The sequence below is a fragment of the Citrus clementina genome, unplaced genomic scaffold, assembly GCF_000493195.1.
Source record: "Citrus clementina cultivar Clemenules unplaced genomic scaffold, Citrus_clementina_v1.0 scaffold_9, whole genome shotgun sequence".
Taxonomy (NCBI): Eukaryota; Viridiplantae; Streptophyta; class Magnoliopsida; order Sapindales; family Rutaceae; genus Citrus; species Citrus x clementina.
The window spans coordinates 1363019-1386116 of record NW_006261964.1 but is presented as its reverse complement, the minus strand read 5'-3'; the positions used below and the strand labels follow the sequence as shown (position 1 = coordinate 1386116).

Genomic DNA, 23098 nt, shown 5'->3' with positions numbered 1-23098 from the left:
TTTTCATATGTGTTCGAATAAAAATGAATTACTACCAGTCATTTTGTTTTATAGCCTTGTTATTTTCTTTATTGTCCCCTTGAAATAGATCAATTAGGTTGTCGGATTTTTTTGATAAATTTGTGTCACTGCTTGCGAAATCACACAGACTTTTTTCCATCTGGATAGGTAACATGATCCGACAAGAAATTTAGCATCTCTTATTAACCTAGAATCAATGGCCAAAGGGTCGATACTTTGACTCATCCCACAACCACAAGCTCGAGAACCTCTAATTAAACGCCAATGTTTTTCAAACTTTTACTTTCACTTGCGGATTTTTCATATTTGAAGAGTAAGGAGGAGAAGGCAAATACAAAATCCTCGCAGCGAACTAATTTTGATGCTGAAGAGGAGTTTTAGTGATCAATCAAGAATGATTATTAAACATATGTAGATAATGAAAAGAATCTCAAATTGCAAAAGAATCGACATCAATGAAATAAAAGCACCAGTAATTAATGTCAATCACAATTGGTAGAATAGTTCGAAACCAAAGACGAAACCATTGAAAAAAACACGTCACTTAAGAGGAAGATGCATGAACCAAACCCAAAGGTGCGTCACCACTTGAATCTTAGTGGGGCCTTTGATTACAACATACACTTCTACACATTCATGTCTACGGGGGGGAAAAAAAAAGATTCAATAACTTCTTAATCATGGTTGCGGAGATAATTAGGGACCGGTGGTTCTTGTCATCTTACTCGACCGTCAAGGATTTCTTAACATTTTATTTCAAAACTTATCCTAAGTAATGTGACATGCGGTGCACTGTTCATCGAGCGGCTAAGTGAATTAATTATATTATCTCACTATTTAATAGATGAATGCCACATCATTTGAAATTAAATTTTGAGATGTATAACAATATTCTTTCCATTTGGTTTCGAAATAATGTTGAACATTAGATGTAGGATCGATATCTTTGATCACTACATTTTTATAGTGTGTGTGTCTGTGTCTGTGTAGACACACACACCCTATAATTATGAGTAATGATATAGCTACAAACTCTTATATAAATTTATTTTGTATAAACTGATGTGGTATGATAAAATTGATTAAATTACATATCTCTTGACCCACATAATTTATTTCTATTATTTTATATTTTCATTCAATCAATGAATTAATATTACATCAGTTTGTACAAAATAAGTTTATACAAGAATTTATAACTGTATCATCATTCTATAATTATTAGATAGTAATTTCAACTAAGGATAATCTTCTTAGAATTGGGCTTGACCTTTTTTTTTATTGGATCAGACTATGTTGAACTCTCAATGTGGGTTTCCCATATTGTGCCTTTCATTTTTCAATTTCAATTATGCTCCTCTAAATTTCCTCCTAGGATGTGTCCACTTCTTAGGTGATAGAGGATGACATTTATCCGATAAATATCAACAAACATAAGAAAAACAATTAAAGGACCGGCTTTGGCAGCATAAACCCTCTGATAATCACCACCGAATTTTTAGAAAAATAAAGTTTAGAGTGAGAAAAGCTAGAGAGATAAAGCCTTAAGAGAGAAAGTCAATATTTTTTTTTCTTGAACGATTTTTGGCTTAAGAAAAAATACTTGTCTTTTGTTTTTATTTTTTAAAGGTAAAAAAAATTGATTTATAAAGGCCAAATTCCAATTAGTTGCACCAAAAAAAAAAGGAAAAAAGTATAAGCAGTATTCATCACAATCAATTACATAAATCTTAGAATAATTTAGACTATCAATCAAAAATTAAATAAAGAAGATAGATAATAAAAGAAATCTTTTCTAAGAATAAAGTTAAAAAAAAAGTGAGAATTGAGAATTAAGAATTTAACTTGAAATATTAATTGCAAAAAGAAATCTTATTATTTAACTTGAAATATTATATGTTATTTTTTAAAAACATTATTATAAGGGACATGGTCATATTTGTCTCTTGATGGAACTGTCCCTGCATTGGACACATAGGTACGCAACCTTGTCCTTAAATCAAAGGAGAAAATGTCTCGATCCTCTTTGTTTAGAGGAGGATGTGGCGTTAGGATGCTCAGTTCAAATAAGGAAATCTTTTTATCTTTTCAACCTACGAAGTTTGTGCGAAGAGGTTTATCTTTGGAAGATTTTCCTAAGAGGTCTTTCTTAAATGACTTGTCCTAGGATATTAAGAACCCAAAAGATTAATCCTAAGTGATTTGTCTCAAGATATCAGTATCTTAAGAACCTAAGAGTTTTATCCTAAAAGATTTTGTCCTAGTGTGCTCTAGAATCCTCCTATGAGGTTTGTCTTAGGCGGTTTATCATAAAATCATGAACTTATCCTAAAAATCTAAGAGGTTTACTTTAAGTTTTGTATTAATCTCTTTTTGGACTTTGTTGGAACCATATTTACTCGGATTGGACTTAGGTTTAATTTTGGTCCAACAAAAAGTGTATATAATAGAGTAAAAGAAACACATCATCAAGTAATGGGACATCAATAATCATTATAAACAAAATACATATATTTAATATTAAATTTTTAAATGTCCCAATGTAATAATAACTTAACTGTAGAAAGTATTTTAGTAATTTTAGAAACATCATTATCATTTTTCGTTCATTATGTTAAATATTATTTTTTTAGAATGAAAAGTTTTATCAAAATTAAATCTTATCCTCTCCTAGACATTTTCTTTTCTACTCCTTCTAGATTTTTAAGGATCTACTGGCACGTGTTATTAATAAAATTAAATGACTTAAATTAATTCTTATATTGTAATCTTATTTTTTTAATTCATGGTAACTCAAAAAATTTTGCAAAAATTCAAAATATATGTAGCGGAAGCATCTCAAGCTCCAAAGTCCTAACGACAAAATTATCCATTCATAACTAGTGGATTAGTTTCTTCTTGTTACTGTGGGCTCGAAATAGAGATCTCAGTGCCACTTGGGAATTTCTATTTGTTTTTTAGCTGCCAATTTTCGCATTATTTATTTGATAAGTTTATGACGTGAATTTACACTGAAAAAAAAAAAGCATTAGTCCCCGTCGCCGGTCGCTTAAAAGATAAAAGGAACACTATCAAAAATTAAAATAAAAAAAAAATAAAAAGGAACGAGTTTTATGATAAAATTCATCATGCACTTGAGATTTGGCTGCGATTTCAACTCCCGGCTGACTTATTCCAAAATCCCCACTAGGAAACTTCTAATCCGCAACTTACGACAATGAGATTGAAATCAAGCTTGCAATCATATCAAACGGATATGAATATTATTATAAATTCATCAACATTCTCTTGTTTAGAAATTAGAACCAGGCGTTGCTTAAACCCTGAACATGCTTGAACCATTTTAACTCACAATTTCACTTCAACAGATCTATCAATGATGGCATGAACAAGCAGTTGCTAAGAAGTTAATGGTTAACCTATTTTAGTTTCATGGTAGAGGTGGAAATCAGCAAGATCAAAGATGGGAACCTAGATAGCTGTTTAGCTATTAACTCACCAAATACATCAGTCATGATTGAAGACTGATTCACATATGCTATAATTGCACTGAAGAAAAGATATGGAAATCAAAACACTACTGAAACATAAAATTAAAAAAATAATTGGAAGAGGTTTTTCTTCACCTGTGGTGTTGCTTATGTACCAAAGCAGCCAATTGGCAAGACATGTACAAGCTTTCACATCAACCAAGTTGCATTAAGGTCTCTAGTGTCTGCTAGCAGTCAACCTCAATATTAAGTACACCAGCTGACAAGGTATAAGGAAGGCAAGATGCATTCATCTCTAAAATCCATCAAAGATATGTATGATTCTAGGAATATCAACATGATCTTGATCTAGTCCACTGTTGCCATCAGTTGCACATATTGAACGTTGGAAGGAAAGTTTCTAACATATCTTCTCAAATAAAACCACCAAACTTCCATGTTGTCAAAGCAAAATATTGCATGATCCAAAAGAGAAAATAATACATAATAAATGCTCAAATTTAGCTTCCTTATTTGCTTCTTGAAAAATTAACATAGTGAAATTTTCAATCAACTCAAGACAGGTTTAAAAGAATGTGGTGCTTTAATGAACTGAAAGTCATCTGAAGACGTTATATTAAACTTTAACAACTTCAAAACAAATTCATGATACGAATCTACCAATAACATACAGTAACATGAAGTTAAGAGAAGAGGAGAACAGACAAAAAAGAAAACCATTCTTTCAGCATTGCATTTGACCCAAGAAAAAAAAAACAAAAGCAAAAAAAAAAATAATAATAATTCTTCCAGTATTGCATTTGACATTGAATAGCCCAATCATTGACAAGGTAGCTTAGTCACCATTTTAGCATATAATAAAGTATTCAGACAACCTAATCGTGACTATAGAACTTTCCAGTATAGTTTAGGAAGACAAAAGGAGAGGAAAAACAAAAAAACAAAAAAACAAAAAGACAAAAAAAAGATGTGTTTTAGAGCAGTCATCAGTACCAAAAGAAGGAAGCACAGTAGCTGCTTTAGGTCATAGCGTACCCATTTGCCAGGCAATGAGTTCCACAGCCTCTATTAAGAGAGTATTCATGGCTTTTAAAATATGAAATGACCACTATAATTCATGAGCTATCATGAGCGAGAAATTGATCAAAATTTTCACCAATGAGTAACTCTATTCAAATTCACACTGAACCTTCCATTTTTTATAAATTATTTTGCATTCTCCTTCAGTAATAAAAAAGTAATTGAAAGAGAAAAAGAAGTGCACGAATGAAGACATAGAATCAACAAGAATACCAACAACAGAGCTCTAAAGATTTTTCTTGAAAAGAGGGAAAGATTATTAAGCAAAGAAAACAGAGAAAAATAGAGAGTGAACAAAAACAAAATTAGCTGTCGTCAAGTTTTGTCAACTCTTGGGCATGTAGTGTACATGCAGGCACACACACCTGTGTGTGCTATACATATTGGTGCAAACTAGTAGAGAGACCAGAAGAATGGCTGGACAGTATTTCGTAGTTGTGAACACCCAGGAAAGACAAGGCAACTAACATCTCGTGCAACTAGTAAATTTTCCAAGAAAAGAAAATAAAGGAGTTTCTTTATTCAACAAATTAGTATTTAAAATTACTATTTTAGTTAATGTTAGAAGATTAAAACTTGGAATGGATCATAAACTCAGCATGGAATATCAAAGCCCCATGATAATTCAAACCAATTAATTAGAAACCCTGCACCATTGCGCAAAACAAATTTCAATGTAAACAACTAATCCAAGTACATAATTTTTCTGTAATAAACTTAATAGAAAATTTCCCAACTACATAATTTCACTAACAGGGTACAGAAGTATCTCATATTCTGATTAAAAGCAAATAAAATAAAATAAACACAAAAGAATTAACAAAGCAAACCAAATTTGAGTGACCACATGCTTAAAACTCAATTGAAAAAAAAAAACACCAGTAAATAAGAAACTAAATATATCCATGCACAAACAGTAATCTATTGGCAAGCAATGAATTATTCAACTCAATTAACTAAAAGTTAATAATAGATCTTTAGAAGCAATGAGACTATATATATACACTATATATACAACTATCCAAATGAATATCAACAGACAATTCAGATATAATAAATTAGAAACAAACACCTAAATGACAGCAATTAACAAACTGGAGTCAATCTCATAGGAACCTTGTCTCTATCAGAGTCGGCCACAATCCTCGCCACCTTCTTGAAGGCAAAATGCACGCAATTCGATAACGCGATCCAATAAATCACTTCATAAACAAAATCAAACGCGAACTCATTCGACGATGATGACTCACCATCGTCGCCCCAATTTTTCCCTCCGAATCCGTCGAAATTCCACCCCCTTCCACCGTAACCGCCGCCGCCTCCGAAAGGCCCATCGTCGTTCCCGCCATCGAAGAACCCGTCGCCTTCGCCGCTATCTTCGGAATCATCGCCGCCGCTGTACGATCTTCGTTTCGTACGCCGCTTCTTGCGGAGGAGAGTACGAGGCGCCGTCCTGCGGGAGGTTGATTTGACAGGTGGCGGCGCAAGGGCGTCTCTGGGGAGGACCGGGACGGATAGCAAGTAGTGGCGACGGAGAATGAATTTTGCGATGCCTAGGGTCTGTGACGTGGAGGATGACACTGCATCGCCAATTAGAGCGATGTCCATTTTGGGAGAAAGGGCTTGTTTGTTTGGAGGAGGGGTTTGGGGAATTGGGGATTTTATTTTATTGTTTTCCTTTTTCCCAGAGAAGGCGGGGGAAAATATGTGGAGTTGGAAGAGGAAAGGAAAAGAAAAGGGCAAAATTGGAATGTGACTTTGACGCTCCGGCGAGACAAGGACAAAAATATGTTTTAGGTAGAAACGCAACGTGCGTGTTGCGAATTGTGATAATGGCGGGGTGCGCGCGGGATTGTCTTGTGTGTGTTTTGCGGGGCTGCGTTTGGGCTGATAAACAAAATTTGCTAAATGGGCTTGAGAGCAACTGAAACGATCCGTTTTTAAATTTTATTTCTGAATGGGCCTGAGAGATCTTAAACGTTCGATGGTTTAAGCATCTCTCAAGCCCAGTCTAACATCGATCGAAAGTTAGTTTTGTTTTATTTTATTTTATTTTTCTTTCCCACCATAAGAGGAACGTGGAAGCCTCAAATCCCTTATTTCCACTCAAAAGATTTTACAAATTAAACTAATTGTCACCACAATGGTCTATTAAGAGTCTAAATTAATATACTTATGGTACAACGAGAGGTACACCAAACTATGCTTATAAAGTTTCTTACACCAACTAATGACAAGATTTAAAAGAGATTCATTTGCTACCATTAATATTATTTGGAAAGATACATCTATCCCACCCTTATTTGTGGGAGTGAGTTATTTTGAGTCCCCGCATTTCCTTTCAGTGGACATCATTAACCCAAGGCTTTAGTGACTCAATTTCTGTCAATTCGAATCAGCCCTAAACCCATCTAATATATAACTTGTAAGTATGAACACTTCTTAATTAGTACCTAAAATCTTATAATCCCAAGTAAGATGATATTTATTAACTAAGCAATCTATAAATTATGAAATTGGTTCAAATTAATGAATTACAAATCGTCTTTTAAGATTATAATTCTGAAAAATGGATCATTTAACGTTTATTTGCATGGATTTGTTAACCTGGAAGTCCCTTGTTTTTCTATGCAATTACAAACTTGTTTGCTCTTAGAAGTCCTTCACTATATATATAAATTAAAATATGCCAGCTAGCTTGTGATGTCAGAAGAAATTTTCGGACAATAATGGTGATCAGTTGCAGTGAAGCAAGAGGCTCAAGTGCGAGCGTGTTCAGATGGCACGAAATGCTGCTAACGAGGAGCAAACACATGAATATCGTCCCGGACTTTTTACCTCAACAACGGAGAATCAAATCACCAAAAAAGTTCCCGGAAAATCCGATGTTGCTGATGAACCACGGTGGATTCGTAAACTTTTCCATTTCGTCTTCATCGCTTAGATTCTCGAGATCCGTTTCAGCCAATGCTCAACGATTTGCTCTGATCGGCTCGTCAGTTTCTTCCTGAGCCTAGTCATTCTTTGTCGTCTCAAATATGTAGCTGCATCTGGCAGCCAATGCTCAACGATTTGCTCTGATCGGCTCGTCAGTTTCTTCCTGAGCCTAGTCATTCTTTGTCGTCTCAAATATGTAGCTGCCTCTGTTATCACTTATCACTATCGGTTTCCTTAATTAACAAAGGCCTGGAATATTACGAGGGCAAAGAGCCCCCTGATGGTGATAGCCGTACATGCTGAGAGGACAAGGCTTGTGGAGTTTACGAATTCAACAGAAGATCTTGATAGTAAATAAAGATTTGAATGATATTCATAATAATTGTTATCCTGAAGAATATATATTTATCATCATCAGATGAATGCTACAGCGATTCGGCACCTGATATTTGGAAAGCAAGGAATGGTCCTGTGTTGAAATATAGTCCTGATCTGATAATCCTGAAAGATGTTGCGAAATGATATCTAGGTGTTCGGAACAAATTTCCACCACAACCCGTTTTAGGTAGTGGGCCTGCCGGCTTAGTAAAAGTGGAACCTCAGCCAGGACTCGAGATTATGGCTCAAGCGGAGCGGATGTTGGAGAATAAAAACTGTCAGATTTGTTCCAAGGAATTTCCGGTTGGGATGGAGATTGTTAAACCAGCTTGCTCGCACATCAAAAGGGGACTCTTGCCTATCGTGTGTCGATTTGTTTTCTTAGAAACTTGATCAATAATTAGTTGTGATCTCATTCTTAATTTTTAATCAATTTGTTCAATTTGAAACTTGAGTTCTCTCGCACTTCTGTTTTTGTTTTTTAAATCTTTCTACGGATTTTTTCCCGTTTCCATCAAAATTCGGCTATGTTCTTTTTCTTTTTTTTTTAAGTAGGGTTACAAAAGAGTAAAAGATGAATATTTTAAATTTTTTATTTCAAACTTTATCCCAAATAATGTTTGTGGTTGACAACTCTTTACAAAATTAAAGTGAATTAAGTATATTATCTTACTAACTAATTGATACATGTCATATCATTTGGGATGTGTAGCACTATTGTCACTAGTAGAGCTTTTACATATATAGTTTTTACTAAACAAACTTTATTTGTTTGGTTGTCAATAAATTTTTTTATAAAAAAAAATTATAAATTATTTTAATAGTCAAGTGTTTTAAAGTTATGTTATTATAGGAGTGAAAAAAAATTGTGAAAAAAAAGTGAATTATAATTTTAGACAATTTAACATTTTAAAAAAGCTTTACAACTTCTACTAGTAAACGTTTAAATTAAAATACTTTTATTTAATATTCAAAAGATCTACTCAAAATATAACCAAACAACATTCAAAAATTGTGAAAAGAACTTTTGGAATTAAATAACTAATATGTTTAAGAAAGCTTTCCAATCTCTACTAGCAAAAGTTTAAATTAAAATAGTTTTATTTAATTTTCAAAAACTCTACTCAAAATATAACTAAATAACATAAAAAATTGTGAAAAGAACTTTTAGAATTATAGAAGCACTTTGACCATTAACCGTGCCAATTACCTAAGATGCAAAAACATGGGTAGATTTCAAAATGGTAAATTATTTAACTGTTGTTGTGTGGCATTTTGTTGCAAATACGACAGTAACAACACAAAAGCATTTTGGATGCTAAGCATTTTGTCAAGTTTATAGTTAATCTCGACAAGTGACATTATTTCGTGGGAAAGTGGCTTTCTTTATTCAGCACGAAATTCAAATCACTTCCTCCTTATTTGATGCAAACCCCACAATGAAACTTTAAAACTGATACTTAATTTTAAGTTTCAACTTCCTTAAAAAGTTCTAAATAGATTTAAGTAAAACAAAAACCTTGACTCAATGTTTAAGAAAACATGAACGGGAGGTATAGAGAAAGATATTGATGCCACACTCAAGATTTATATGAGAAGGTGAGTGATAAGTTTATTTTGGAACGCCACAAGAATGCAAATTCTTGATAAGTTCACTAGTTCTCTCAAAGAACCAAAGAAATAATGATCTTTCAAATTCAAAAAAAAATATTCATCTCTAATTGTCTTACATATTAAGGTTACTGAGTTTAAATAGGCTAATAGAAACCCAAAATCCTAAATATACAAATGGAAACATTAAAACAACCCTCCAAGCATAGGTTTGTCAAAGGATGCTCCAAAAATCTTCACCAACCCATTATTATTAATGTTAGTCATTGACAAACTTAATGATAGCCTACCATAATTAATGCTATCATTACCAGACATAATGCTAGCCCACTATCATCAATGGTAGACTTACCTAATACATTGATAAACTTGAAACAGAACAAATAAATGAAGTTGAATAAACAAAAGAGTCGTTGGAATTCCCAAGCCTGAACAAGCTAGAAGTTATAACTCATTTTAGAGAACTCAAAATCCAGTTCTGTAAATTGCATTGGAAAGTTAGCTTAATTATCCTTCCAACGATATATAGCTTGCACATTAGTTTTGACTCAATCAATACCAATTTTATAATGAATTTGCCTTTTCTGTATTGGATCCAAATTATGTATTTGGCTGCCCAATAACTTGAATAATGCCAACAATGCCTTATCTTCTCTCCAAGCCCAATTCATGATATCTTGCATCTTGAATTGTATTTTCAGTCCACTTTTTCTCAATTAATTTATTTAAAACAGTTTGCATCCTTTTTACTCTAATTCTTGCCATTGAGCCTCTATAAACGTGCAAAGGATTACTTAAAGCTTTAATGGTATTCCCTTGATGGTTCTCATCACTATTATATATATAGTATATAATAGGCTGATTTTGTTTAATACGCACATGTATTGATAAAACTTAAAAAAAAAACACTATTTCTAGATTAATATACATTCATTCATTAATAATTTAATAAATTATTTATTTTTAATGGATAAATGAATAACTTCATTGAAATAAATTTCATTCTTAGTCCTAACAATATTATTTATAGATATTTTACTATAATAAAGTACCTAATCATAATGGAACAATGTAAAGAATGATTGTTGCCAATAGAAAATAATACCTATCAAGGAGTTAGTTCTTAAGTTAATTTTGAAGTTATTTATAAATTTATGATTTTTTTGGACATGCTTGTTTTGTACATCTTAAAAGTGAATATTTCTCTCACAACTCTCTTAAATATTTAAATAACTCTTACTCACGGATCGGTAGAGTCAACAAATATAGCCGTGAGATCAAAGCTCATACGGGCTGGTGGCTGTCGTCGCACGGCTATATTTGTTAGCTCTAACCGTGGCCCTCACTCATTAGTCTTCATTCAAAAGCAGTTTTTCCTATGTTTAATTATAAAGAGATTATGTGTGAATGATTTAGTTAATGTCTTTGTCCTTTATTGTAATCCGTTGAGGCTAAAATTATAAACATAACATAGGGGTTTTTCAATTTAAAAAAAAAAAAAAACAAAGGGGTTTTAATAAGGACTTCTGAGGGGTGTCAAAAGCTTAACTCTACCCCATAACTGCTACAACGAAAAGCCCATAATAGAAGCCCAATAAATTGCCCAAGTGTCCAGCAGCCCATATTGGCCGATTCGCCATCTGCATTAACCCTCTTTCAAAACCCTAACACATACATGTCCTAGCAATCTATAATATAAAAGCCGCCTCCACTCTAAATAGCAAAAACCCTTGTTGGTTGGCCACCGATCGCGAGAGAGAGAGGGGGAGAGAAGAGAAGAGAAAATGGTGTCGTTGAAGTTACAGAAGCGGCTCTCCGCTAGCGTCCTCAAGTGCGGACGTGGCAAGGTCTGGCTTGACCCTAATGAGGTCAACGAAATCTCCATGGCCAACTCCAGTACGTCTTGCTTTTAATTTCTCTTTGCAATTTCATCATTCTATTTATCGTTTTTGGGTAGTTTATATGTTCTTTCATAGACTTGATTATGTGAATCTAAGTTATTGTGAACCCTAGATCTGGTAGCTGAAAGGTTTTGTGAGGGCTATATTACAAATTAATTTATCGATAATAGAGAAAAGCTATTGTTACCTTAGTGGTTTTTTTCATCAAGTGTGATGGCTTATATGAGTATTTAATCTTCTTCTTCTTTTTTCACCTTAGGGTTTAATTATGTGGTGATGGACTTGATATATCAAAGTTTAGGTGGCAGTTTAATTGTTATACAAGTTTAAGAAATGAGCTTCTAGTGAGATTTTTTGTTATTGATTATTTCAGCGTAGGATATTAACTTGGAGCATATTTTTGGTGAGCAAAGCAATGATTATTTTTGGAAATAACAAAAGTAGAAAAAAATTATTGTGACTGGCTTGTGCTTCTGCTTAATTTTGAAGCATAGGATCTTCTCATCTGTGTGTGAAAGCCACATCACTTCAAAATCTGAAATACCCTCTTTGCTGTTGCCGAGTGCAGGGCAGAACATTAGGAAATTGGTGAAGGATGGTTTCATCATCAGGAAGCCAACAAAGATCCACTCCCGTTCTCGTGCTCGCAGAATGAAGGAAGCCAAGAGGAAGGGCCGTCACTCTGGATATGGTAAGGATTAGTCTGAAAATTAGTCATGCCCCTTTTTTCATAATTGTTTTCTGATGCTGCATGTTTCAAATGTCAAACAAGTCATGGATTGGGTTTCTTTATTCTGTCTGCATTGCTGAAAAAAGTGTTATCTTTATGCTTTCAGGTAAGAGAAAGGGTACTAGGGAGGCGAGGCTTCCCACCAAAATCCTCTGGATGAGAAGGATGCGTGTGCTCAGGCGGTTGCTCCGCAAATACCGTGAGTCGAAGAAAATTGACAAGCACATGTACCATGACATGTACATGAAGGTCAAGGGTAATGTATTTAAGAACAAGCGTGTCCTCATGGAGAGTATCCACAAGTCAAAGGCTGAGAAGGCAAGAGAGAAGACTCTTTCTGACCAGTTTGAGGCTAAGCGCGCCAAGAACAAGGCCAGCAGGGAGAGAAAGCTGGCCAGGAGAGAAGAGCGACTAGCACAGGTTAGTTAATGGAAATATTATACATGAATGGCTAAATGGGTTCACAAGTTTCTACTTGTGTTTGCATAATATGTTCTATGCTTCTAGTGGCATCTTGCATAAGTTATCAAGTTCTTTGTTGTGTTTGCGTGTAACGTACTCTGCTTCTAGTTGCCTTGTGACCTAACTTTGGTGTTGGACATGGCAGGGACCTGGAGAGAAGGCAGTACCAGCACCCCAACCGGCTGAGTAAGAAACTTGAATTTTACTTGATTTGAGTCATTGTGCAACTGAAATTTGGCGTATTATACATTTCTTGACTTTTGCAGGGGAGCTAGGAAAGCTAAGAAGTGATTGCTGATACATCGATGATGGAGACTGAAGATTGATAACTTATATATGTTAATGTTGGTTCTGGTTTCTTTGTAGGAGTTTGTTTCCCAAGTTATTTTGTTTTCTGTTTAATGGCAAATTATTTACTTACAAAGCCTTGAATTTTGGAACCATATGAACCGTTTGTAGTTTCTTGTTATGTTGAATGATGAGTATTATGTTCATTATCTCTGTTGGTAAATTTTCAGTGTGCGGTATTTGTTGAAATTTCCATTTTTGATTGTTTAGCGCAATACTCTTTTTGCTTAAAGTCAGAGGTTATGTAACTTGAGATGCTAAACTTATGCAGGTAAAGTTATCTCTTTCCGCCGCTAGATTCTTCAGACTTGCACGGCACTCTTTTTCTTTATTGTATTTTAAGTCAAGTTTTCTTGTTATTGAAAACTTGAACTAGACATGTCAGCCCATCGAGCATATGAAACCTCAAGTCCTTGAGTTAATTTGATAACTGGAGGGTTAGTTCTTGGTCTGCATCTGCTGCTAATTTTTGTTATTAAATTGTCAAAGATTGTCAATTATGGGGATCAGGCTACGGTGCAACAGTGGCACGGTGCCACTGTTGCACCTAAGGGGAATCCCAATTATGGTTAACTATCTATAATTATTGGATTATCAGTTAAAATTTGTTATAACAAAAGTTAAAAGATAATGATACATTTGAGGGGTTCCTCACTTCTTGTTTTGAAGATGATACGTGTAATTTACCAAGGACGTGTAGACATTGCCGTTCATTGTTGATTATTAGCTGGACTTGGACCAAGCTTAAAGCGTCTGATTGAAGCTAAAGTCGGTGATTCCTCCTAAAATTACAATTAAATAAAAAAAGACAGTTGAGTAAGCTTATCATTAAGCCGACCACGAGAACTAGGAGCAAAATTATGTATATAAACTCCTCTTGCGGATTACTCATACGAGAAAGGGAACGGAACGGTAGTTAAATAGTTTACGTGTTACAGAAGTTTATTGTGATATTATATACTCATTTTATTTAAATAAATCGATGTGATACAATATATAATATTGATGTCCCAAGTCGTAATGTTATATCAATTATTATAAGATCTCTAGTTCAAAAAAAAAAAAAATGGAGTAGCTAAAATATCCCAAATTAATTTATGCGAATGGAGTTTGTATCACAATATTATTGTCTGTTTACATTTTGATCCAAATACCATTGGTTTTAATTCTTTAAAGGCAATAAAATGAATGATTCAGCATTATTTAATGTATTAGAACTTTCTGCTTGTTTTCTAAACACAATCGGCTCTAATCCAAATTCCAATATGCCCCCATTGAATAAAGTGGCAACTAAATTCCAAATTTGACACATCCTTCTGGTAGTTACTTGAATTCATGAGCAAACCAATTTCCCGAGACTCTCTCTCTCACTGTTTCTTTTACTTTTCAAAATCCCAAAACGACCCCAACAATTCATAACTACTCCGTCGTTTTATTTTATCTCTTAACTTTGAATTTAAATCAAAATCCTTTTACCATAACAATTCTTTGATTCGGGAAAACATCTTCATTTTTTCTTTTTTGGAATCAAAATCACAGATTGGCTGATTGACTGTTAAATTAAATCAAGATATTTTAAGGAAAGGAATGGCATCGGAGGATTTGATACCAGGGGTTGGACTCCGGTACGTACAAATGCAGCAGGAAACGTCATCGTTCTTCACGTCGGTCGGGTCGGGTCCCGAACCCGAGCCGGCTCGGATATTCGACGAGTTGCCTAAGGCTTCCATCGTCTCCGTTTCGAGACCCGACGCTGGCGATATTAGCCCCATGCTTTTATCTTACACCATCGAAGTTCAATACAAACAGGCACGATCTCTTTTTCTTATCATTGATATTCATTTTTTAGTTATTCTCTAACAAATCGTTCAAATATAATCGAATTGTGACTATTTATAGTTTGTATTTAAATCCGAATTAAGTTCAAGTTATGATTATTGCAATGCTTGAGTTTAATAAGAACTGCTTTCGTAGAGAGCAATTTCGATAGCTAGTAAGTGCTCTAATTACTTATATCAAGTCCATGAAAGTGTGTCTTTTATCTTTTACTGATTACATACTGTTTTCGCCAGTTCAAATGGAAACTCGTAAAGAAAGCTTCACAAGTGTTTTATTTACATTTTGCATTGAAGAGACGTGCGTTTTTTGAGGAAATTCAAGAGAAGCAAGAGCAGGTATGCGTTGTTGTAACTTTTTATGTATTTGCGCCATTTTGTCAGTTTATTTATGATTTGGGAAGGTTTAGGAGTTTGATGTAAATTTTTCATTGGAAAATTATATTAAAGGTTAAAGAATGGCTTCAAAATCTAGGAATGGGAGATCACATGGCAGTTGTGCAAGAAGATGATGAAGGTGACGAGATCGCTGTTAATCATGATGAGAGTTCTAAGAAAAGGTCTGTTACAACTTGTTATGATGGTCATGAATGAAAAATATGACCTATTCTTCAATGTTTGTTATAGTTACAAAGTGAGGTTTTTGTGTTCAGAGATGTTCCGGCAAATGCTGCTCTGCCAGTTATCCGGCCAGCTTTAGGAAGGCAGCACTCTATGTCAGACAGAGCAAAAGTTGCAATGCAACAGTATTTGAATCATTTTCTGGGAAACATGGATATCGTTAACTCTCGAGAGGTATGCTTGTCATTTTCTCGTAATCTACGTTAGTGTTATTTGAATTTTTTTTAAAAACATAATTTTTGCATTTCTGTTAACAAATTGATTTGAATAACATTGAAGAGTTAACTTTCTTCACAATGAGCAATTTCATATTGTAGGTTTGCAAATTTTTGGAGGCTTCAAAGTTGTCGTTTTCACCAGAGTATGGCCCTAAGTTGAAAGAAGATTACGTAATGGCAAAGCATCTACCAAAGATTTCAAGGAATGATGATTCGAGAAAATGCTGTTGCTGTCCCTTGTTTACTTGTTGTAATGACAATTGGCAAAAGGTAGTGTAATCATCCTCGAAGTTATTGAGATACCATTTGAAGATTTTATTAATTAAGAAAGTCTTTATTCTATTTTATCAACCTTATTTTTAATTTTGTTAATTAATCCATGTTGTTATTCTTTCCTTTTCTTTTCCCCTCCTGCACAGGTGTGGGCTGTTCTGAAACCTGGATTCTTGGCCTTGCTGGCAGATCCTTTCGATACCAAGCCAATGGATATAATTGTTTTTGATGTACTACCTGCCTCAGATGGAAATGGTGAAGGTCGAGTATCATTAGCAACAGAAGTAAAGGAACGTAACCCTCTACGCCATGCATTTAAGGTAATTAGCAGTTAAGCTGGGGAAAACACTGAATGAAGCAATTGAGGGTAAATTTTCATTGTTATAATTTCAGGATAAAATCAGCCCACTAACTTCTAAGAAATTGCCTGGGAAAACGCTGAATTAAGCTGTTGGGGGGAAACTTTCACAGTTATAAATCTTTATATATCCTAACTCTTAGTCTGAGCTGAGTTCAGTAGATTTCTTTAGGTCTTCTTTGTCTCTCATTTCTATTTGTATGAATTTTACATATCTCAATGCTGAGGTCGACACCCACTTAAATCCATGGATTTATAGTCTACACGCTTGTTCAGTAGCCCTAGTTGAGGAATTGTGTGATTTAGAGTTGGAAAAAATTGTTGATGCCAAAGTAAGCTAGTGCAATTTATTAATTTTCTTGTTGTAGTTAGATTATCTTGTAGTTTCTTTAAGTGGAGGCATAAATATGTGATGCAAATTGTGATGAACTTATACTCTACTTATTGAACTTATGGTGTAATTGATTGGCTGGTAAAATTGTATATCTCATGAACGGTTCCAGAAAAATTCACCCTCTAACGAGTAATTGGAAACTTCCAAAGGTGACTTGTGGGGTTCGGAGCATAAGGTTAAGGACCAGGACTGGTGCTAAAGTTAGAGATTGGGTTGCAGCAATTAATGATGCTGGACTTAGGCCTCCTGAGGGCTGGTGTCATCCTCATCGCTTCGGTTCTTTTGCTCCTCCGAGAGGTATGACAGATGATGGAAGTCAGGCTCAGTGGTTTGTAGATGGTAAGGCAGCCTTTGAAGCTATTGCTTCTTCAATCGAGGATGCTAAATCAGAGGTCAGTCCCTTCCCCATTAGAGGCACTGAAATACTGCTGTTAAGATTAATTATCCTATCTTTTTGGCTTCAAGTATCCATCAGATGATTGGAAGTTCTTTGCAGATATTTATTTGTGGCTGGTGGCTGTGCCCAGAATTGTATCTGCGACGTCCGTTTCATGTTCACGCTTCCTCAAGGCTTGATGCATTGCTGGAAGCCAAAGCTAAGCAAGGAGTTCAGGTATATGTTTGGGATTTTCTTTTTCCTTTTCCTGTTCATGTTATTATTTTGACATCTGGGTTGATGCTGCTATTATTTGCACTACTTTTAGTGTTCTACAATTGGACACATACGTGGTGTCATGATGAGTTGTGAATCATTTCTATCGAACTGAATTCCTTTCTCCTTTGGATGCAATATTCTATTTGAGATACCATGAGGATAAACCTTTTGGAGAAATTTATGCACCCTTTTCACTGCCAATATTTTCTATAGTTGTTGCCTAGAACTTTGCATGGAAAGTGGACTTCAGTGTGCTGAGTCTTGTTAACATTTGTTAAACTACCTCTGGGTACTTGCCTACTAATCAGCTTTGCGTCAACTGAATTGATTATGTATCTTGTCTCATTAGTGAATAGGATAATATATCTTGTCTCATGCTTGAATTGGAGCACAAACTGCCGTCAATGGTACAAATTACAACTACCATTAAAGCAATATTTAACTCATCAAAAACGTAAGAGATAACTTGTTGCAGAGTACTTTAGCTCAAAAATTACAGCCATCTAAATTCTGCGCATGTTGGCTGCTATATTATAACTTTTATCTTTTTCTAATGTCTAATTTGTGTGTTTTTAATGTTCAGCCTATGTCGATCCAAAATTTTGGTGTTTCAACTTGATTTCAGATTTTTGCTTCAGCAGGATGTCACTGCTGGCATTTCATTTGAGTGAATGATGGTATTAATGTATTCTTATGATTGCAGATATATATCCTTCTATACAAAGAGGTTGCACTTGCTTTGAAAATCAATAGTGTGTATAGCAAGAGAAAGCTCCTTAGCATTCATGAGAACGTGAGGGTTTTGCGTTATCCCGATCACTTTGCTTCTGGTGTTTATCTATGGTAAGGATCTGTGGAAAAATGTAATAAAATATTTGAAGTTGTTAAAAGTATCTCTTCTCTCTTCTGGCATTATGTTGGATTTTTTTCATTTTCTGATATCTATGTTTGATAACATATAGGTCCCACCATGAAAAACTTGTCATTGTTGATTACCAGATTTGCTTTATTGGAGGACTGGACTTATGCTTTGGCCGCTATGACACATTTGAACACAAAATTGGTGATAATCCTCCTTTGATATGGCCTGGAAAGGACTATTATAATCCAAGGTATGTTTATCCTTTATGAAATAGTTCTTTATTTAAAATGTTTTGTGCATTTGTTGGAAGACTATGGTATATAAATGCTCTGGTCTATGTGATTACTCTTGAACTAGTGTTTGTTGTCACCAGTTTGTATTTGTATCCTGGAACTTGTACCATATAGGTTGTCTAAGAAGAATATTACTAGGTGTGGAATGTAGCTTATTATGCTACTTGGTCAAAGTAAAATAAATAACTAGCAGTTTGAAGGTTTTGATGTAATACTTGGGTTAAACTTACCCAAGATTTTGCAAATAACCTTTGATGGGCAGTGCGATGAGGAAAAGACAAAGATTTTTGTTTGGAAATGTCATAGTTTGAAATTTGGTGCAATAATAGGACTTAGTTTTGCTTGCAATCTATTTGGCACGGTCGGAGTTCGATTATTGTGTGTAGAAATTTAGTCCTGAAATAAACTTATGGTTCGTTGGAAGCTTGCAAGATTTTTAGTTGATTTATGTAATGATCTTTCCTTGCATTTTTTCAGGGAATCTGAACCAAATTCTTGGGAAGATACAATGAGAGATGAATTGGATCGTGGAAAATACCCTCGAATGCCTTGGCATGACATACATTGTGCCCTGTGGGGACCACCTTGTCGCGATGTAGCAAGGCACTTTGTTCAGCGCTGGAATTATGCTAAGGTTCATGCTTTGTTTCAATAATGTGATTCTGTAGGAGACTTAATTGTGATTGTGTAATTTTAATATAGGCATGCATTTTTTCAGAGAAATAAAGCACCAAATGAGGAAACAATTCCGCTACTTATGCCTCAACACCAGATGGTTATTCCACATTATATGGGCAGAAGCCGAGAAGTGGAGGTTGAAAGTAAAAATGTGGAAGACAATTCTAAAAGCATCAAAAGACAAGATTCTTTTACTTTTAGATCATCTTTACAAGACATTCCGCTGCTCCTGCCTCAAGAGCCAGAGGTGCTGGATGATTCTAGTAGAGGTCTGATACCTAATGGGTTGGACTATACCACAACCAAAAGTGCCTCTTTCCGTTACCAGAAAGCTAAAATTGAACCAGTAGTTACAGATATGCCTATGAAGGGCTTTGTAGATGACCGTGATTCCCCTCATCATCATCTCAAAACGTCACTGGATGTGATGACACTGCCTGGCACTAAAAGTTCAGATATAGAGTGGTGGGAGACACAGGAACGTGGTGATCAAGTGGGCTCAACTGATGAAACTGGGCAAGTTGGTCCACGTGCTTCATGCCGTTGTCAGGTTTGTTGTTCCTCATGTAGACATCCGAAACATTTTCATTGTAGACCAAACATGTGCAGCTTACCTTAAGGTTTCTGATAATGTCATTAAGCTCCTCTGATCTCATGGGTACTATTTACTTTGAGGTTTTAATTTGGTGTATTTTCTCTCCAACTGCAATAATAAGATGCTCTATTTATTTTTTGGCATGTATGCTATATATAAATTTACAAGTTTTACAAGGGATACATTTAATCCTCATTGGTTTTTCAATTGGCCAATATGTTTTCTTGTTTGTCTGTTATTGTCTGTTACCAATTTTACTGTTTCTCCTCCTGAATTACTTTTGTATTGTTAACTAAGACTTTATATCCTCTGCCATTCATTAATTGCCTCGATTTTTTCAGATTATCAGGAGTGTCAGTCAATGGTCTGCTGGAACTAGCCAACTTGAAGAAAGCATTCATTGTGCTTATTGTTCCCTTATTGAGAAAGCAGAACACTTTATCTATATAGAGGTATATATTTGGAGCTTTTATTTTATAATTATAGCTTCTTTTTCCATGGTAGCTGTAGCTTGTACAGCACCTCAATGCCAAATAGGGCCATAGGCCTGCCCGAAGCTCACCCTAAACTTTAGTCATCTATGCTGCTATCTCTCCGTAAACTTTACATCAGTTTTTCTCATGGCATGCCCTAAGCTCTCCTAGGTATAACTGTTTCAAATCAAGTCAGGATCAATCTCCTAGGTACATCTGTTTCAAATCAAGCCAGGATCAATCTCCTAGGTACATCTATTTCAAATCAAGCCAGGATCAATCTGAACATTCTAATCTCATTTTAGAGACAAGACTCAATTCATTCTGAGCCAATTCATTTGTTTATCTAGGATGCTTCCTTGATAAAATGCAGTGATTTATGGTAAAACTGATGAAGAGATGAAAGGAAGAAACAACTTTTTTGGAATGACTTGTAAAAAAAATTGAACGGTTCTTATAATGAAGGGAAAGGTCGTGAGGCTGTAATTTTAGTAGTATGAATCAATCAACACACGAAGCACATTGAAAACTGAAGTAGTTGGGAAGTTTTGCCTTCTTCTGAAATGATTATACTCTTTTATCTGTGGAAATTTTTCATGACAAGTATTTTTATACTTTTCAATCTATTGTTCTTTATGTAATGTTTTCCCTGTTTCCTTACCTGAACTGAAGGAGGTTTGCGAATTTGTTTTATATGGTTTATCATCCTGACTGTTGTTTAAACCTCGGGCAACATGTTCCCAGAATCAATTTTTCATTTCAGGACTTTCAGGAGATGAAATTATACGGAATCGTGTTTTGGAAGCATTATACCGACGTATATTACGAGCCTACAACGAAAAGAAGTGTTTTAGGGTTATTATTGTCATACCTCTGCTGCCAGGTTTCCAGGTTCTAATCCTTGCATGATAATATTGTGAAATTGGAATTTAAGCTGGTTATTTTTATACTGAAACTGAATCCTAAGCTTCACAGGGTGGTGTTGATGATGGTGGTGCGGCGTCTGTTAGAGCCATAATGCACTGGCAGTACCGAACCATTTGCAGAGGACAGAATTCGATATTGCATAACCTTTATGCCCTTCTTGGTCCAAAGACTCATGATTACATTTCTTTCTATGGTCTTAGGGCTTATGGTAGACTTTTTGAGGATGGTCCAGTGGCCACCAGTCAGGTATTGTCTTTAACCAATACAAATGCTATATGCATCTGTTGTCAAATTAATTCCCTGATATATTGGCAAATGTTGGTCATGCTTTTTCACAATGATCTACAATTTCTTGGTAACATAATTTTCGAAAGGTTGAGTGCAGATCATGATTCATGAATATTTGAGTTGATTCATTGTGTTCTAATTCTTTTGCAGGTCTATGTACATAGTAAAGTTATGATAATTGATGACTCAATTGCTTTGATTGGATCAGCCAATATCAATGACAGGAGTTTACTTGGTTCAAGAGATTCTGAGGTATCAGTTGGTTTATATTTATTTATTCTTAGGTGGGAACTTACTGACCTTAAAGTTAATTAGCTAAAACTGCTAAGGAAATGCATGGAGATCTTTTGACCAGTCCAAAATCTGATGCTCAGAAATATTAAAATCTTCCATCACTTAAATTTTCCATTGATGACATGAGAGTTATTTCAGATTGGAGTACTAATTGAAGACAAAGAGTCAGTAGATTCATTTATGGGAGGAAAACCATGGAAGGCTGGAAAGTTATGTTTGAGTCTTCGGCTTTCGCTTTGGTCTGAACATCTTGGTCTTCGTTCAAGGGAGGTTAGTAACTCAACCATTTACTTTCCCGTAAACACGTATATGCATTATAAGAGCATTACTTGCCAAGCCCCAAGAGCATCTAATGTTACTCAGCTGATTCTGTATTCTTTGACCATTATTTCCTCCCTTAGGTCAATCAAATAATTGACCCGGTCATTGATTCAACTTACAAAGATATATGGGTTGCAACAGCAAGGGTGAGCTGAAGATATTGTTCATTTGTGCTTCTGAGTTGTTTTTGCTTCCAAGAGTATTGACACATACATTTTTATTCATTGGGCAGATGAATACCACCATCTACCAGGATGTCTTTTCTTGTGTTCCCAATGATCTTATTCACACTAGGTATGATTTGCTTGTGACTTATTTCCTTCACCTACTTGCACCGTGCTAATTTATCATCTTGTTTAAATACGATTTACATGCAGAGCTGCAATTAGACAAAACATCACTTTTTGGAAGGAGAAACTTGGCCATACTACTATAGACTTAGGAATAGCTCCTCAGAATCTAGAATCTTATCAAAATGGAGATATCCAAAAGACCGATCCCTTGGAGAGATTACAGGCAGTGCGCGGACATCTTGTTTCTTTTCCTTTGGATTTTATGTGCAAAGAAGATTTAAGACCCGTTTTTAATGAGAGCGAGTATTACGCAGCTCAAGTTTTTTATTGAGCTTAGAGAAAGCGCAGGGTTGATTTCCAATTTGCGGAAAATCCCCTTTTTTTTAAAAAAGGCAAAATGCACAGAAACCACACGTACGGAGAAATAGACGCAGAGAGGGGCATATTGTTTTTACACTTGCCCCTTGAGAAACCAATTTGGAACCGGCCATTGTATAAAAGTCTTCAAGAATACTAATTTATAATACAATGTTGTCCTTTTCTTATCAATAACTGTTGTCACTTTGTCTATTGTTTCTCGTTTATTAAAGAATTGTGTGGCTGTGTTTTGCTAAAACCTCCACAGATCACCAAACAATTTGAATGCCCTCACATAGTTTTAAGAACCACAGCACCCTAGGATGGTTCTATTGGAATATTAAACAAGAAAAGGATGTATCTACAAGCCTTCAACAAACGCGACAGGCACCGGCCACTTTACG

General features: G+C 35.0%; 3 protein-coding genes across 4 annotated transcripts; 2 read left to right on the top strand and 1 right to left on the bottom strand.

Moving 5' to 3' along the window:
* Nucleotides 1-5549: 5549 nt before the first annotated feature.
* Nucleotides 5550-6355, bottom strand: LOC18033089. The gene has a single exon (XM_006419434.2). The coding sequence runs from the start codon at nucleotides 6198-6200 to the stop codon at nucleotides 5679-5681; it is 522 nt and encodes a 173-aa protein (XP_006419497.1). The 5' UTR covers nucleotides 6201-6355; the 3' UTR covers nucleotides 5550-5678.
* A 4850-nt stretch (nucleotides 6356-11205) lies between these two features.
* LOC18033097 (60S ribosomal protein L19-1) lies at nucleotides 11206-13122 on the top strand. Its single transcript, XM_006419433.2, has 5 exons — nucleotides 11206-11414; nucleotides 11988-12110; nucleotides 12256-12569; nucleotides 12757-12797; nucleotides 12878-13122. Exons 1-5 carry the CDS (start codon nucleotides 11303-11305, stop codon nucleotides 12900-12902), a joined length of 615 nt encoding a protein of 204 aa, XP_006419496.1. The 5' UTR covers nucleotides 11206-11302; the 3' UTR covers nucleotides 12903-13122.
* Nucleotides 13123-14188: 1066 nt separating this feature from the next.
* Nucleotides 14189-22886, top strand: LOC18033102 (phospholipase D zeta 1). 2 transcript variants are annotated; one of them, XM_006419430.2, is made up of 20 exons: nucleotides 14189-14768; nucleotides 15032-15133; nucleotides 15245-15354; nucleotides 15448-15589; nucleotides 15733-15903; nucleotides 16053-16226; nucleotides 16808-17050; nucleotides 17155-17271; nucleotides 18017-18156; nucleotides 18276-18425; nucleotides 18946-19102; nucleotides 19187-19696; nucleotides 20083-20193; nucleotides 20959-21105; nucleotides 21190-21387; nucleotides 21580-21681; nucleotides 21862-21993; nucleotides 22125-22190; nucleotides 22277-22338; nucleotides 22422-22886. In XM_006419430.2, exons 1-20 carry the CDS (start codon nucleotides 14547-14549, stop codon nucleotides 22666-22668), a joined length of 3303 nt encoding a protein of 1100 aa, XP_006419493.1. In that variant the 5' UTR covers nucleotides 14189-14546; the 3' UTR covers nucleotides 22669-22886. The 2 variants fall into 2 exon arrangements, with proteins under 2 accessions (XP_006419493.1, XP_024036808.1); XM_024181040.1 differs by lacking the exon at nucleotides 14189-14768 and having other exon boundaries at nucleotides 15055-15133; nucleotides 15270-15354.
* Nucleotides 22887-23098: the final 212 nt, after the last annotated feature.

Bases quoted from the DNA above. Each gene is read 5' to 3' on its own strand.
- LOC18033089 (XM_006419434.2), bottom strand. From the start codon at position 6,200: ATGGACATCGCTCTAATTGGCGATGCAGTGTCATCCTCCACGTCACAG.
- LOC18033097 (XM_006419433.2), top strand. From the start codon at position 11,303: ATGGTGTCGTTGAAGTTACAGAAGCGGCTCTCCGCTAGCGTCCTCAAG. The intron at 12,111-12,255 runs GTAAGGATTAGT...TTATGCTTTCAG, and splicing joins GGGCCGTCACTCTGGATATG to GTAAGAGAAAGGGTACTAGG. The intron at 12,798-12,877 runs GTAAGAAACTTG...TGACTTTTGCAG, and splicing joins CCAGCACCCCAACCGGCTGA to GGGAGCTAGGAAAGCTAAGA.
- LOC18033102 (XM_006419430.2), top strand. From the start codon at position 14,547: ATGGCATCGGAGGATTTGATACCAGGGGTTGGACTCCGGTACGTACAA. The intron at 16,227-16,807 runs GTAATTAGCAGT...AAACTTCCAAAG, and splicing joins CTCTACGCCATGCATTTAAG to GTGACTTGTGGGGTTCGGAG. The intron at 21,682-21,861 runs GTATCAGTTGGT...GAGTTATTTCAG, and splicing joins TTGGTTCAAGAGATTCTGAG to ATTGGAGTACTAATTGAAGA.